This window comes from Gossypium arboreum, chromosome 10 (genome assembly GCF_025698485.1).
Source record: "Gossypium arboreum isolate Shixiya-1 chromosome 10, ASM2569848v2, whole genome shotgun sequence".
NCBI lineage: Eukaryota > Viridiplantae > Streptophyta > Magnoliopsida > Malvales > Malvaceae > Gossypium > Gossypium arboreum.
The window spans coordinates 100492963-100511112 of NC_069079.1; the positions used below are offsets into that span (position 1 = coordinate 100492963).

Here is an 18150-nt window from a genome sequence, read left to right on the forward strand (position 1 = left end):
ATCTTATTGGTGGCCAGGTATGAAAAAAGATATAGTTGAATATGTAGTTAAATGCGTGACTTGTCAACGAGTCAAGGTAAAGCATCAGGTTCTTACTAGACTATTACAGCCAATTAATATTCCTGAATGGAAATAGGATTGTATTACGATGGATTTTGTAACGAGGTTACCATTTTCAGCAAGTAAGAAAAATGCTATTTGGGTGATTGTTAATCGGCTTACAAAAGTGGCTCATTTTATAGCTATCCGAACTGATTGATCACTTCAGAAACTTGTTGAGGTTTACATTCGAGAAATTGTAAGATTGCATGGTATTCCTGTGTCAATAATATCTGATCGGGATCAGCGGTTCACATCGAGATTTTAGAGACAATTGCATGAGTCACTTGGTACTTGACTCAGCTTCAATACAGCTTTTCATCCACAAACTGAAGGGCAATCTAAGCGGGTTATTCAGATTTTAGAAGATATGCTTCGAGCTTATGTCATTGATTTTGAATCAAGATGGGAATGTTATTTACCATTAGCTGAATTTGTATACAATAATAGTTTCCAATCAAGTATTCAAATGGCTCCGCATGAAGCTTTGTATGGTCGAAGATGTCGATTACCTACATGTTGGATGGAATTGAGTGAAAGAAAAATGATTGGGCCGGAATTGATTCAAGAAACAAAAGACACTATTAAGAAGATTCGAGTTAGACTGAAGACGGCTTTTGACTGACAGAAATCGTATGCAGACTTGAAACGTCGAGATATTGAGTATTCTGTTGGTGATAAGGCATTTCTTAAAGTCTTGCCCTGGGAGAAAATTTTGAGATTTTGTCAGAAAGGAAAATTAAGTCCACCTTTTATTGGACCGTATGAAATTACAGAAAGAGTTGGACTGGTAGCATATCGTTTAGCATTACCTCCGGAATTATAGAAAATTCATGATGTTTTTCATGTTTCTATGTTAAAAAGATATCAATCAGATCCGTCTTATGTTATTTCGACAGAAGATATTAAAATTCGACCTGATTTATCATATGAAGAAGAACCACTTAAGATATTGGCCCAAGAAGTGAAAAGTTGCGTAATACACAGGTTCTATCAGTGAAAGTGTTATGGCAAAGTCATAGTGTTGAAGAAGTGACTTGGGAACCAGAAGAAACTATGGGATCTCAGTACCACACCTTTTTTCAGGTAAATTTCGAGGACAAAATTTATTAAGGGGGAGAAATGTAATGACCTGATAGTTGGGTGATTGAAAAAGTGCATTTTCGGGTCATCGTTTACATGAAACGGATTCGTAAATATTTATTGAAAATATTTACGAAGTTAGTTGTGTGGTTAATTAGGTTTTGGTTAGGTGAATTAGTTTAAATTAAGATTAAATTAAGTGTGAGGACTAGATTGAATATAGGGTAAAAGTTAAATCAAAGAATAGAGAAAAGTCAAAGGACTAAACTAGTAATTAAACCAAAACATGACAAGTGTATAGAGATGGTGGTGACTTGTGGATTAATTAAATACATATATTAGTAATTATTATTTACTTATAAGTAAATATATTATATTATTATATATTATATTATATTATTATTATAAATATAAAATAAATAAATCAAATTAATACAATTGTATGGTAATAAAATGTACAAGTGTAATAAATACATAAATATATTTGTAGTATACATATACATTTACTTAGTATTTAAGAATAAATAAATATATTATATTATATTATATTATAATAGTTTAATAATGAAATAAAAGAATAAAAGAAAAGAAAAGATACTAAAGAAACAGAATAGCAAGAAACGAAACAGGGGAAGGAAAGAAAGAAAGAAAAAGGGAAAGAAAAAAAATGAGAAATTAGGGTTTAAGGTTTCAAGCTTAATTTGCTAACGTTGAGCCGGAGACATTCGCTAAAAAGGGGAAAGAGAAAGTAACGACGAGTGACTTGAAAAAATACGATTTGTATTTTTATAATCTGAATCTAATAATTATTTGTTATATTTATTATTTAATATGCATGGTAAGTGAAATTAAGGTGAGTATCGGTATTGTTAATATTGAATTGAGTATAAATGAATTTGTGATTAATGTGAATGTGAATATTGAAAATTGATTGTATTGAAAAATGAAAATTGAATTAAGTTGAATTATGAGTATCTGTGATTATTTGAATTGAATTGTGTATTGATTGGAAATCGAAAAGTGATTTGGAAACCCTATTAACTGTATCGGGCTGGGTCGGATATATTTGACATGCCATAGGATTGGAAGTGTTCAAGGATATTTCGACAACGAGTTAATGAGACACTGGGTGTCAAACTATTACTTCGAATAAATTCGATGAGGTATTGGTTACCAACTTACTTATGCATGGTCGATGAGACACTAGGTGTCAATCTAATACTTTGCATTATCCAATAAGGCACTGGGTGCCGTACTGGTGTGTTTTGGTTGGATCCGTGTATCCATCAAAGTCTGAGTCTTGTTAATAGGGGTAAACAAATGATTTGGCCAATTGGTTGATAATGAATGATATTGAAAATGGATTGGGATGGACAATGAAATGAAATATGCAATTGAAATGCATGGAATTGCATGAATCAAGGATTCATGAAATGGATATTGGTTTGAAATTTAATAGTATAACCTATTGAGAAAAGCTATTGAATAGCAATTATGAAATTGAAATAGTAAAAAAAATGAGAATTGAAAGTGTTTTGAATAATTTTTTATTAATTTGATTATTTGTTTGAATTATTTTTATGATGTGTGTTTATATATATAAATATTATAAATTCTTATTTAATAAGTATTCGGATTATAGAAATATCATTGAGTTTTATACTCAGCATACGGTTTGTTTCTGTACGCAGGTTAGGTAAAAGTTAAATTGCTGAATCAGCATCCAAAGTCAATCCCGAACTCATTGTGGTGAAGTACTTTTCTTTTTGTATATGGCATGTACCTAGGTTGTTGTATTTGTCATTTTGGAAAATGATTGTAAATAATATTAAAGAATGATATTAATTCCTTATATACATAAAAATAAATTATGTGTTATGTTGAAGTTATAAATGGCTTATTTTGGTTAAAGTATGAATGAAGTTAATATATGCAAATTTAGGTTGATATTTGGCTTTAAATTTAGTTTGGCTTGAATGAGTTTAAATGAATTGAATTGGTTAGTATTTGTATAGTATCTATGTTGGTATATTGATTAAGTCAATAGATTGATTATTTTGTCATATTTTAGATTTATTTGAATGTGTTTTGGATTGGTTGAAAGATTGGTAAATGAGTTACTTGTTGCTCAAGATTTGTAGGGTATGTAAACTTGATGTATAAGGCTCATAAAGGGACGATATGATTGAAGTATGATATTTATGTGTGAATAATTATATGATATTCGTATTTGTTCCAAAATGTTCGATAATGTTTCGTAACCCTATTCCAGCAACGGATAAGGGTTAAGGGGTGTTACATAACTACTCATCATTTTGCCAAAACAAAAGTATAACCCTAACCAGCGTTTTGGAAATCAAAAGTTACAGAATACCATAGTCTCACTTACCAAAATCGTACGATGAGCAGTGAAATAACAAGAAACAAAGATACGACAGTAGACCAGAAAAAAACAGAACCGTAGGAAAAAAAAGGAAAAAGAAAATGGCAGGGAACAAGGAAACTAACGTTAGATTGACTTTGGAAGAAAGAGAAATTAATTGAATTTAAAAAAAAAGAAATAAAAATCAAAGATATGACAACATATCCCCTGATTTTCTCCCACTAACCCACTAACTCAAAACCTCCTCAGACTTTTAGCTCAACCGAAACTCTATCAGTCAACTGAGCAAAAATCAACACCCATGCTAACGCAAGGATTTGAACACAAGACCTCCAACACACTAACTCATTTACCACTCAAACCAGCAGGCTCATTTTTATATGAATTAACAAATAGTTTACTATAAACTCACTCAACAAAGGTAAGGCTAGGATTAGAAAAATAACAAAAATTTGACAAATGTGAGACATGATAGTATGGTCGACGCAGTAGGCCATGCACACGCCACACGAGCACGACGGACACGGGCGTGTAAGGCTGGTGAGGCCATGTACGAGGCACGGGCTTGACCAATTGGGCCGTGTGAGCCACACAGGTGTGTGGTCCACATAGGTGAACCACACGGGCGTGTGGGATCTTGGGCCAGGCCGTGTGATCCACACAGGCAAGGCCAATCTGAGCCGTGTCAGCCCGATTTGTTTGAAGTGTTCTGCAAGGTTGCACGGGTCGCCCAAGTTGACTGTGACCTGATTGTAGGGTCAGTAAGCATTACTTAGACCCCTATACTCTGATCTGATACTAAGATGTATGTAAAAGCATGATAATTAAAGCATGCGTATCTGTTCTAATTTGATGATAACGCTACGATTTGATATCCGCACATAAGCATGCCATATTATCTATGTTGCATTGCATTGGGTTGGGTTTGTTGCTGAAGAGAAGGAAGACTGAAAGGCTATTAGCCTGTCATCTGGCAGTTATGCTGCATATATCTGATACATGTCATATACGGTACCACTTGGTGTGTAGGGTTGGATGGGTTAATTTTATCCCCACATGGTGTGTTGGGTTGGACGGAGATACTGTGCAAGGTTGGTGGGCATTACTGTTCTGATTGATATGTATGTGTGTCTGTATGGGCTAAGGCCCGAATGTATCTGATACTGTTCTAAGTGCGCTAAGGCCTACACTGATTCTGTTAAGAGCTCAGGATCGATTATGACTGTTTGACTGCTATCAATTTACGTGCATGCTTTACTATGGGGATGTACACACTGAGTTTGCAAAAACTCAGCCCATTATTTTATTTGTCTGTCAGGTAATCCCCAGCAGTAGGTGGATCGGTGCAGCGGAGGGCTCGACGGTGACTACTGCTACATACACTGTGGTTTTAAAGGTTTTTAATGCTTTTATTATTTTAATTGCTATAGTTGGGAGTAATTATGTAATTCCTAGTTTCAAACTGTTTGGTTTAAGTTCGGAATTTTGAAATACAGTTTATGGATTTTGGAACTACAACTTTATTAATACTTAAGCTTCCGCAAACTATGAAATGTTTTCGAGCAAATTAATCAATATATGTTTTCTAAGTTAAGTAAAATGTGGTAACTGAAGCGGTTTTTGGGTAAACACGATTTTAAATACATTTCATGTGACTTCGCCAGATTCGGCCATAACGTCTAGGCCGGGTTTAGGGCGTTACACCTCATGTTAGACATAATTTGATCAACTACTTAACATATATGTGGCCAACATAATATGCTATTACAAGTATATCAAAACAATCATTACTAGTCACTTCAATGGCTAGATTACAAGCATCATTTACGTTTACATGCCAATATGGCCAACATATCCTATACATGTCATTACAACCGCAATTGAATTACGATACTATAGCGACATGGGCCGATGGATAGTGTGAGTGATCTCCTCTAGGCTTCCAATCCAACGAGCTTCCGATTTACTCTAAAACAGGGAAATAAAACTAAGTAAGTATAAAATGCTTAGTAAGTTCACATAACTTGGTACTTAACTTACCATTCATCCTATTTAAGGTAACTAAGTAAGGTATAATCAACCACTTTGATCTCAAGCCCTACACATATCCTCATTGCCCTTGTTAGTCATATATTCAATAGTAATACCAAGACATGTATGGGTTCAACAATAATCAAGTTTCCAAGCACATATGCTTTCCATATCATGTATTCATTCAACATACACAATTCATCTCATATTTCATATATCACTTGTCATGTATCATCATTTTCTTGCATTTCATGTGATATTCTTTCATGTCATATTTCCATATCATATACACCATTCCATGTCAATTTGTCTTAAATTTATATTTGCCCCTGTCAGAACCTTGCCCGTTGAATTTATTTGAATTATCAATGGATACATAAGTAGTACACCCAAGGCGTACGAATCAGGATCCATCAATTCATATTCAATGGTACCCATAAGGTACTATTTCAGAGAGTACACTCTCGAGCCACACATATATATATACTACAGGATTACCAGTCCAGGCTAAATCTTTTTTATGACACATGCTCTAAAGAGCTTGATTTGGATTACCCGCCCGACTAAATCCAATCCATAATATATGCTCGAGAGGACTTATATCAGGATTACTCGTTCGAGCTAAATCCTATTAGAATTGAGGTCAAAGGATTACTCATCCAGCTAAAACCTCTCCGCAACAAATGCAGGACCTCTTTCGTTTCGGAAAGTCACATATCCATTGATTTTTTCATTTATTCATGTAACACCTCTTACCCATATTCGACACCGGAATAGGGTACCAGGCATTACCGGACATAAACTCAGATAATCTTACAAAATCGAGACATGAATTTTTGTCCAAATTTTAAACTTTTCATTCACATGCATATTATCCTTTATGTGGGCTCACAAGTCCCAAAACATACATCAAGTATGGTTCGGGACTAAACTGAAAACTTTCGAAACTTTTACCACAATTAGATTTGGAGAGTCACACGCCCGTGTGAGTAGGCCATGTGGTCGTACACGCCAGTGTGGCTTAGGGCACGTTCGTGTCCTCAACCCGTGTAACTCTCTGTTTATGACATCATCAATAAAATAAGGAAACATAGCCAAGTCACACGCCCGTATGCTTAGGCCGTGTGGCGAATTAAATTCCAAAAATCATATGCCGACTTCACACGGCCAGGGCACACGCCCATGTCCTGAGGCCGTGTCTTCCACACGACTGAGACACACGGCTGTCTCTCTAGCCGTGTGTTTACTACTGGCCGGACCACACACCCATAAGGCAGACTGTGTGTCACACACGGCCTAGACACATGCCCGTGTGTCTACCCGTGTAGACAATTATTAAGGTTATTTTCCAAGCCAATTGCCACCCTTAATTGCACATACACAAACATGACTTCAATGGCACTTAGCAGGGCATAATTAAGCACTTAAACATACACAAACAAGACATGATCATGATCATTTCATCTTTACTTACACATGCATAAGACTCCATACTTTGTCAAGCCAAATTTATAATTTTGCATGCACTAAGAGTGGTAAATTACTTCTATTTAACATATTCAATTCTTAATTGTCATCATGCATTTCATTCACAATTCCATCATCAAACATCTATAGCCACAACATATTCCATCACATACACACAACAATCAACCACATTACAATTGCATAGATACATTCATGCATAAACAATTAGGTTTACAACCCAATAATCAATATGAGCCACATCTCATGGCCTCACACAAATTGAACCACAAGTCATTTTTGGCCAACTTATTTGGCCACATTTACAATGACATAATTACTCAAAAGACAAAGTCCCTATACATGCCATAGACTCAAACTACTTGAATTCATCAATACCCGCGGCAATAGCTTGATAGTGTGATGGCCTCTCCGGCGATCTCTAACCCGAGCTAGCTAAATTAACCTATAAGAGATGGGAAAGTAAGGGGAGTAAGCTTTAGAACTTAGTAAGTTCATATGCAAATAATAAACAATTAATAACAATCATTTATTTTACCCATCCATAAGAACATTATTAATACAAATTATATTAATTCTCATGATTACCATTTGCTCATTCATAATACTTACTCTTTTATCTTATAAATGTCATTTACATGCCTTGGCATTAGCCTAACCACCATAGTCTCTCCAATATAACTTATCACATTATTTAACAAGTTATTCTCATCCTCTTAATCACATGCACATCATTTATGAGTAATCATAATTTCAACATATAGTTCGACCACATTTCACTTGTTTAAGCTCGTATCTTACTATATTCTCATAATGACTTCATTCGATAATTATGGTCGTTTTTCTTTTCTCATATCCAATGAAACGCAGTTTGAATAAATGAACCGTAAAATATCACAAATCAATTAGGCTCCTAAGCCTATAACATGATCATTATCAAATATTAACATGCATCCATTCATTATGAATGTAGATCATTTGTCACAAGGTTATCAATATTTCACAAGTATACTTGTTCATGTACATTCTCACCAAGAATACATCATATACTAAATCCACTTCACATGAGTTCTATGTACATACCTATACCACTCGTAATATAGTCACATACTTTCTCGTTCTTAACATATCTGTTGAAATACAATTCAAGCATATAAACATATTAGATCATATCTCAATTCGGCCCAACAGTCTAACTCAAAATCATCATTTATATTTATCATATATCCAACATCACAAATATGTACACTATCAACCACAATGGGTAATAAACAATTATTTCCACAATAATCATGAATTTACAAGTATAGGCTTATGTACATGCCTGTTTACTCGTAGTAATTTCATTCTCATACTCATCTTTGATTTACCCGTTGAACACATTGAAATACTAAAGATGCTCAGATCTCATACTCTTAATACCGTATTAATGCCATATCCCAGATATGGTCTTACATAAAATATCATATCGATGCCATGTCCTTAACATGGTCTTATACAAAATCAAATACCAATGTCATATCCCAGATATGGTCTTATACGGAATCTCGGTAGTCTTAATATCATGACATTTGTATTCTACCATTGAGGTTCAATCAGGATTTCTCATTTCTCGAAACTTCGTCAAAATCGTCATTAATCAATTTCATAAAAGCAAATGTATACAATTCATGCAATATTGAAATAGTAAATACATAACATAAGGTTGCATTATTTACGCATGAACTTACCTCAATACCGAAATGGCAAAAAGGGACATAACCGTCAATTTCACGTTCTTCCCCCGTTCTAGGCTCGAATCTCGTTTTCTTTTATCTATAATATCATATTTAGCCTATTTATTAGTCACATTATCCAATATGATTCAAAAATCATATTATGGAAAAATTACATTTTTGCCTTTAAAGTTTGACATATTTACAATTTTGCCCCTAAGCTCGTAAAATGAAATGTGTTCAATTTCTTTACTACCCATGCATAGTCGAAACATTTTCATGCCTATAGCAGCTCACACATTTCACAATTTCACACAGTTAACTCATAAATTTCACATTTCACAAATTAGTCCCTATTTCACATTTTCATCAAAAGTCCCTTAACAAAAGTTGTTCAACACACAACAAGGTTTCATTTTCTTCCCTTAAACTTCAAAAACAACAAATATGCTCTCATGAAAAAAATTTATATTTCCAACCATATGGCAAATTAGTCCCCTATTTAGCTAGATTAAGTTACAATGGTTCCAAAAATATAAAAATAAACAAAAACAAACACAAATTTCACTTACATGGAAATGATTTAAGTTGCTAAAAATTTGAGCCTCAAAACCCCATTTTCTCTTGTGTTTTTCGGTGGAGAAGATGAACAAAGAAATAAAAATGATATTTTTATTCCTTTTGCTTATTTTTTTTTTTCATATAATAACCTAATACCCACCTATCCATCCAACATCATAATTACACTCCATGTACATCCACTCTCTTTTAATGATCTAATTACTCTATAAGGACCTCTACTTTAAAGTTCTATAGCTATTTAACACCTTTAGCTAATAGAACACAACTTTCATACTTTTTACAATTTAGTCATTTTGACTAAATTGAGTGCCCAAACGTCGAAATTCTCAAACGAGATTTTCACGGAATCATTCCATGAAATCGTAGACCATAAAAAGTTTAATAAAAAATAAATTTCCTTACGTCGAATTTGTGGTCTCGAAATAATTGTTCCGACTAGGCCCAAAATCGAGCTGTTACAATTCAACCAGGATATAAACACTTTTCAAGCATTATCAGGCATTTGATTATTTCATACCTTCATAAAATTTATGTAATTCAAGTAAAACGCATTCCACGTTCATGTCAAGCATACAAGTAACGTTTTATTCATTTACCATTTTATCGGCCATTTTCATTTATCGGGCTATATCGAGTAGGTGATCATTTCACATATTTATGACATTGATAAAATTCACAAACACAACGTTTAAATCAAGCATAAAAACATATACAATTTAGTTACACGAACTTACCTCGACAAAGGTTCATGTACGTAAAATCTACTAATGCGACATTTTCCTCATTCCTCGTTCTAACTCCGAAATTGGTCTATCCGGATCTATATGAGTAAATTTAACATCAATTTGTCATATTTTACGTTCATGTGGACTAAATTTTCATCCTAGGCAAAATTACTATTTTTCCCTTAACTTTTCCATAAATTCTATTTTCGTCCCTAGGCCCGGAAAATGAAACTTGTACAAATTACTCCCTATTCCAAGCCTAACCAAAGCCCCATTACAAATTTTACAACACGTGTATTCATAAAATTTCAGCATTTTTCATCAAATTTTGCAACTTTTCATTTTAGTCCCTAAATCATGTTTTCATCAAAATTCACTTTGTAAAAATTGTTTATCTATCAATAATCTTTTATTTTCTACCATAAATTTCTAATTTCTAACATATACATCTATGACCCATTTTTCATACCTTGATAACTTTTCAAATTAATCCCTCAAATAGAGATTAAGCTATCTTGATTCCAAAAATATCAAAATTACTAAAAACGAGACAAGGAAACTTACCCAATTTGGCCATGAAAGTCTCTTCTCTCTCTCTCCTAGGGGCTCCATGTTTATTTTGGGGGAGAAGATGAGAAAATATGATTTTTATTTTCTTTTCATCTTTTTAATTAATTAATATTTTCACTTTCCAATTTAGTCCTTAGCCTTTTTCTCATTTTCCATGGATGAATCATCCAAACATATCTACATACTTTTTATTAATGGTCTAATTACCATATAAGGACCTTAATTTTTGAATTCCATAGCTATTTGATCCTTCCAGCTACTAGAATCCACCTTTTGTATTTTATGCGATTTGATCCTTCTCGTAATTAAGCATATAATCGGTAAAATTTTCTTATCAAAATTTTCACATGACATGTATATAATAATATAGACCATAAAATAAAATAAAATAAATTTTATTTTTTGGCTCGGATTTGTGGCCTCGAGACCACTGTTCCAATTTCACCAAAATTGGGCTGTTACAATTACAGAGGGAATGCTGGAGAAGAGTATAAATTGGTTTTATGGGAATTTATTCAGGAAAACTAAAATTTGGAGGTTTTGGTTAAAGATTTAATGGTATATATATTGAATGCAAAGATGTGAACTAAAGTTTGAGTATAAATATTCTTGGGGTTGAATTATTAAATTAAAATAAGTGGGTGATAAATTAGTAATTAGTATTAAATTTTAAAGTGTGGTTAGAATAAGGGACTATTTATATAATTAGTCTATTAATTTGATGAGTTATGGTTAGTGGATAATTACGAGAGAATTATATATATGTAATATATGTTAATTGTATAATAATGCTTAAATTAGTAATTATGTTAAGTTATAATAAAAATGAAAATATGAATAAAATAAAAAAAAATAGAGTAGTGGGGAAAGATAAAAGGAAAGGGAAACAAAATTAAAGCTTCATTTCTTTTGCATGCCAAGAAAAAGGTTAGCACCATTTGCCTTTAAGTTTCATTTTTTGACACTTAACTTTATTGGTATAATTTGATAATTTTTAATTAGATTTTATATTTTTGGTAATAGATTACCTATGTGGAAATTTAGAGGAATTATTATGATATTTGTGGAAGTTGCTATATATTGTTGAAAAACTCTAATGTTTGAAGTTGTTTTGATAGAATTAGGGGTTAAATTGTTAATTTTTGTGAAGTCTAGGGACTGTTTTGGTGGATTCTTCTTTGTGCTAGAAATTTTGAGTTGAATTACTAAGTTTAGTGAGCTAGTAAAATATTTTGTATTGTGAGTTTTATTAGTATTAGCTTTCAAGTATTAGCTTTCAAGTATTTAAATTCTATAAATTAAACTAGCATGGTGCTAAGTTATTAAATTCAAGAATTTAGGGATTGTTAATAAATTATATGTATATGTGGTTAGTTATGGAAATTAGATGAAGATGCAATCAAGCTAATTTTGAGGTTAATGATTTAGTTGAGTAAATGCCAATTGTTGAGGGTAAAAGTATAAATTATTATCTAAGGTTAATTGATTTAATTAAAAACAAGTATGGTATTCAAATTAAGTAATGAAATTAATTTGTTAATTTGATCAAGAGAAGAATAGATCGGGTATCAATCGTGGGAAAGAAAAGATACTGAGTAGACGTCTTCAATTCGTAGCATCCGTCATATTTTGGTAAGTTCATAGTCTTGAACTTAACCTTTTGTCTATTTATTTGACTATTACTAAATGTTATTTGAATACTTGATATATAATATTTTGTCTATATTTGAATGAAGATGATATTTAATGAATGAGGAAATTGTGGAATGAAATAGTGTCAATTTGTTGGTTAAACCAACTAAAGCTGGGCTCACATTTAATATTGTCGATTTATCCGACTAGCGCTGGGTACAATTTTCGTCAGTTTATCTGACTAGTGTTGGGGCAACATTCTTCGGTTTATCTGACCAGCGTTGGGCCAAATATCATTGGTTTATCCAACTAGAGCTGGGCTCACTAATTATTTCATCAGTTTATCCGACTAGCGCTGGGTGCAACTTCTTCCAGTTTATCTGACTAGTGCTGGGCACACATTTGTCGATTTATCCGACTAGCACTGGGCACAAACTCTTTCGTAGATTATCCACTAGGCACCAGGTGTCATGTATCAATTGGACTATGCAACAAGGTTTTATGAAACATCTAAGAATGATGGTTATAAGTATTCCTAAAGAATATTATATTTATTTATGTATATACATTTATTCATTAGAAGATATGATATATTCTTGAGTTAGATTATTAAAGTTGTGAAATAAATTCAAATGCTTTAGATATATTTGTGGTTATTCGAATAAGTGAAGTTGCTTATTGTGGATTAGTTTGTGCCATAATATAAGTAAATTGTTGATTGATATATGTAAAGCTATTTATATAGCAAGTGACGTGAATTGAGATATATGTTCAAACCAACTAAATTTGAATACTTGTAAAATTTGAGTATAGCATGAAATAATGTGATGAAATGCATGAAATTGAAATGGTAATATCTTGTAATTGTATGTTTAGATAGTAGTATGATGATATAATTCAATTTGAGCATTCATGTATCATATCATGTCATAAAATGTTTAGATTATAAAAATATCACTGAGTTTTACTCAGCGTGCGGTTTTGTTTTCCGTGCGCAGGTTAGGTACTCTGTTTTGATCGCTGACTCAGCATCCAACAACAATCCTGATCTCAAGTGTGGTGATGTTTAATTTTGTAATGCCATGTACCTAGGATGTCTTTGGTTGTTAGTTGTTTTGTGAATGTGATGTAAATTGAGTTATAGGTATATGTTTATATTTGAAGCTAAATGTTAGTATGTGTTTTGACCAAAGGCTTGATATGTGTATGAAACTTAAGGCTTTATGTCTTAAGTAGCTTTATGTTAGGCTAAATTGGGTGATTTTTGCATACTTTAAACTATGGTTTGGATGATGCATTATTGATGTGTCTGATGATATAAAATATGGTACCAATGAGGGTACATTGGTTAGGCACTTAGGATGATTGTTTTGGTATGTTTTGTTTATGTTTAATCGTATTTTGAATAGGTTAAATGATTGGTATTTGAATTGCTTAAGGCCCAAGTAAGCTTGAAACGGAAAGCTTGTTGTTTAAGGTACATTTTAGGTTCACATAGCTAGAGACACAGGTGTGTGACTCGGCCGTGCGAGACACACGGCTTGGCGACACAACCGTGTGTCACCTGTTGAATGCTTAAGGTGCAAGTCAGTCAGTTACACGACTGTGTGACCTCTGTTTTCAATTTTTGTGAATTTTTCCTAAGCTTTCTAAATGATTTCATATTGGTCCTGATTTGTTTGTAAAGTATTTTTAGGGCCTCGAGGGCTCGATTTAGGGACGATATGTGTATGTAGGAATACTTTAAGTTATGTTTATGATTTTTGAATGAAAATAATTATAAATGTTCTAATTGTACGGTAATGCTCGTAACACTAATTCGTGACAGAGAGCGGTTAGGGGTGTTACAGTAGCAATATTTTTCTAGTTTATATTGTAGAAAACATATTCTTATAAAATTTTGCATTGAATATCAAATAAATTTATATAACTAAGTTATTGTTTAATAATTCATTGAAAGTTAAATTAATTGAAAATTGATATTTTCATAATTTTCTTTTTAAACATATTTGATAATTTAAAAATAAATGATAAAATTTTTCAATAAAAATTTGAAAAATAATAAGTAGATAAGGATGCACTTAATGTAAAATTTCTTGAATACGCCGGTCCTTTGGGCATTCTTCAAGCGCTAGCAGATGGGACAAAATTATTTTTCAAAGAAAATATTCCTCCATCTAGAGGCAATACTCGTTTATTTAGTATTAGACCGACTATAACAGTCATATCAATTTTACTAAGTTTTTCAGTAATTCCTTTTAGCTCTCGCCTTATTTTAGCCGATCTCAATATCAATATTTTTTTTATGGATTGTCATTTTAAGTATTGCTCCCGTTGGACTTCTTATGACATGATACAGATCAAATAATAAATATTCCTTTTAAAGTGGTTTGCAAGCTACTTCTCAATCGATTAGTTATGAAATACCATTAACTCTATGTGTTTTATCAATATCTCTACGTGCAATTCGTTGAAATAGAAACTTTTATGAACCTATTCCTTTTGTTCTAGAAAATAAGTTGGGTTAAATTTTACATTAAATACATCCTTATCTTTACAATTTTAAAATTACTTTATCAAATAGTCTAATTTTATTGTATAATTAAAGTTTAAAATATATCAAACATAATTTATAATTTATAACTTAAATTTAGTATTTATCATAAAAAAATAAAACTTTTATTCAAGAAAAATCTTTCAATAAAATTATTGTTCTAATTAATAAATATAATAAAATCAACAATAATTGATGTTTTGCATGGGTGCCTTGTATATATACATATATAGCTTAAGTAATTTAAATTTATAATGACCTGATATTATATTTTATTTCAAATAACTATTTTAATTTATTAGTAAATTTAACTCGATTTGTAAGTTTATTTTAAATGATTGAATGTTAATCACTTTTGATTAATTTGAAATAACTCAAATTTAAATGAATGAAAAATCCTAAGTGACTATGCAAATGATTTAAATCTTGAACGGTCTACTGGAAACATTGGGATATGAGCGTTTCACTCATTGTTTGTAAGGATTGGTATTTGCTGGTGTGGTCTCTGACATCTAAGGCTCAAAGGCTGGGCCCTTCTCTCATTACTGCTCTTAAAACACTTCTACCAGGACCACCCCTTTTCATTTTTTGGGGAGGCCTCTTCTTTTTTACAAATTAAATTAACTCCTCTATTTATATACTTTTTATGAATTATAATTGTGTTCATGTCTCATTTTTATAGAATTATTCAAAATATAAATTTTATTTAAGTTCGAGGTTGCTAGGTTTCTTCTTAAAATAAAAAATCTCCAGTAAGCTTGAAGTAACGATTTGATGATCAATACCGTAGATTAATATCTATCGACAAGTAAAAAAATATACCTTAAATTCAAGTCGATCTAACAGTCAGTGTCACAAATAAAAGAAAAAAACTTTTTGAATTTTAGTTCACAAAAACGTGTTGTATCATGAAAAAAGAAAAACTGAATTATAGAAAAGAATGAAAAAAGAACTTTCAATTGATCTGCATAATATGAACAAAATATATATATAATATAAATTTTACAATCAAGTAACTTTAATGAAAATTTTAAATAGTTAAATAACCAAAATGATAACTTTTAATTAAGTGACCCATCATACTTTAGTGACTAATAATATAATTTACCTTTAAAATTATCACAACATTTATCGACTAGTAAAAGAAAATGAAAATTTAATAATAAAAAAATCAAAGTAAATTAGTTAAAGAGTAATTAAAATATAAGTTAAAAAGTTTTTAAGAACTGATAGGATTGCTTTCTTTGCGCCAAACTTCGAAGCTAAACTTTATAACTACGTTTTTAGTACATTAAATTAATATAATATTTAAAAATTTTAATATGATTTTTTGAAGCATAGCAAGGGACGTATTCTAGTAATAATAATAGAAATCTGCTCAAATTTCTCCCTAATTTTATCTTTACTTTACATCGAAGGGACTAAATTGCAAATCTCTTACAAACTTTTTTCACAACGGAGCAGAAAAGCATTTTCCCATCTCAACATTTTAAAACTCAACCCTCGCCCACTATTCCCCTAATATTACATATCAACCCCCTTGATTTTTCTTTTTTCCTTAAAGAAACCCCACTTGTTTAACGCATAAACTGATAAGCAGGGAATATTATCTAATCGCCCCTAAAATTTTCAATATTTTCAAATCCGTCCACCGTCTTCAAAAAATATCACGGAGGGCATCGGATCTTGAAAATTCCGGAGATATCTAAATAGAGACGAAACGTATCAAGAGAGAGATGGAGATAAAAAGAGACGAAGGCTTATTTGGATCCAAATCTAAATTTTCGGGTCTCAGAGATCAAGCCGTAGCAAACGCCTGAGATCCCTTGTAGCTGAATCATCGACCGGAACCTGTTTCTTCTTCGAGAAAGTAGGTAAAGGAAGTGAGCTCGGTGCCGGAGAAACGGAGAAAGCCGATCCGGCATACACGTCGGATTTTACGGTCACCGAAGACTTAGCATCCACGATTTTGATCTGTTTAGGGACCATTTCCGGATCCGGACCCAAACGATCCGTACCCATAACAACCAAACCCCCTTCCCTTCCACCACCGCCGTTGTCGATCTTGATCTTCGAATCCAACGACTCACCTCGTCTCATAATCGTAACCTTCTCCACCATAACATTGTTCCTCACCGTCTTCAAGTCATCGGCGGAGCTGTATTTCTTCGAAATCCCCTGCTCCGATCCGATCCGCTTCCTCTGAACGGGTTTCCTGTTAGATCTACCATTTCCATTGTTATTGTTGTAGTTATGATAATAACTAGGATTAAAGCTACCGTTTCCGTATCTCCGGCGAGGACACGCCGTCGGAGGTAACCGAATCCGTTCGATCAAACAATCCTGAGGTCGTAAAACTTCACTCCCCATATTAATTAACTCAAAACAACCCCAAATAAAATCAAAGACAAAGCGATAATTAGATATATAAATTTTACAGGAAAAAAAAAAGGGATTCTCGAATATTTTACGATCTCATAAGGGGAAATCAAAGGAAAAAAGGAAGGATTTTTTTTTTTTCTAGAAATTTTTCTTAATTTAAAAATTTAAAAAAAATCCCTTCCTTTTATTATTTTTATTTCTATTTTTCTGCTCTGCTGAGGCTTAAAATCTGCCGAGACGAAAGAGATAAGGGAAAGGGTATTATATAGGCGGAAATTAATGAAATGGCGAGGAAAAAGAGGGGCTGGGTCAGGGTCGGGTTTTCGGGTTGTTTTGGTCTACGTTTTATGTGTTGACGCGTCAGATGGGTCCCATAAACCCGGGCGGCTCGGGTTTTGGAGCCAGGTGGGGCCCGACAAAAAAGAATGGGGTGAGTTGCTGTAACGGAAACCGTTAAGTGAAATCAAAGTGTTGTTTGGTTGTCTTTATCTAAAGAGGCTTTCGATGATAACGGAGGTTGGCGACGTAATGGTGAGTTGTCGGCTTGTAAGATTTTTTATTTATTTTTAAATAATTTATTGTTATAGTATTTTAGGTGAGGGGACCATAATGTCGTTGCCACTTATTTATGTGGTGAAACAGTGGTTTGGTTTTGGTTTGCTATGTGCTCATAAATCAATTTCTTGTCCTTTATATATATATATATATATATATATATAATTAAAAAATTGCCATAGAAAATATGTTGCCTTAAAACAATGTATTTTCAATTATTATTATTAGTAAATTAATAGAAAAAGAAAAAGACTGGTCTGTATTTTATAATGTTTCCTTCCAAGATTATATATTTTAATACTTTTAATTTAATAAAATTAATTCTTAATTAGATGAAATTATAGTATTAAAATA

General features: G+C 32.3%; 1 protein-coding gene across 1 annotated transcript; it reads right to left on the reverse strand.

Annotated features, from left to right (window-relative positions):
- Positions 1–16211: 16211 nt before the first annotated feature.
- Positions 16212–17508, reverse strand: LOC108489760 (uncharacterized). The gene has a single exon (XM_017794492.2). The coding sequence runs from the start codon at positions 17227–17229 to the stop codon at positions 16651–16653; it is 579 nt and encodes a 192-aa protein (XP_017649981.1). The 5' UTR covers positions 17230–17508; the 3' UTR covers positions 16212–16650.
- Between the last annotated feature and the right edge of the window lie 642 nt (positions 17509–18150).

Bases quoted from the DNA above. Each gene is read 5' to 3' on its own strand.
- LOC108489760 (XM_017794492.2), bottom strand. From the start codon at position 17,229: ATGGGGAGTGAAGTTTTACGACCTCAGGATTGTTTGATCGAACGGATT.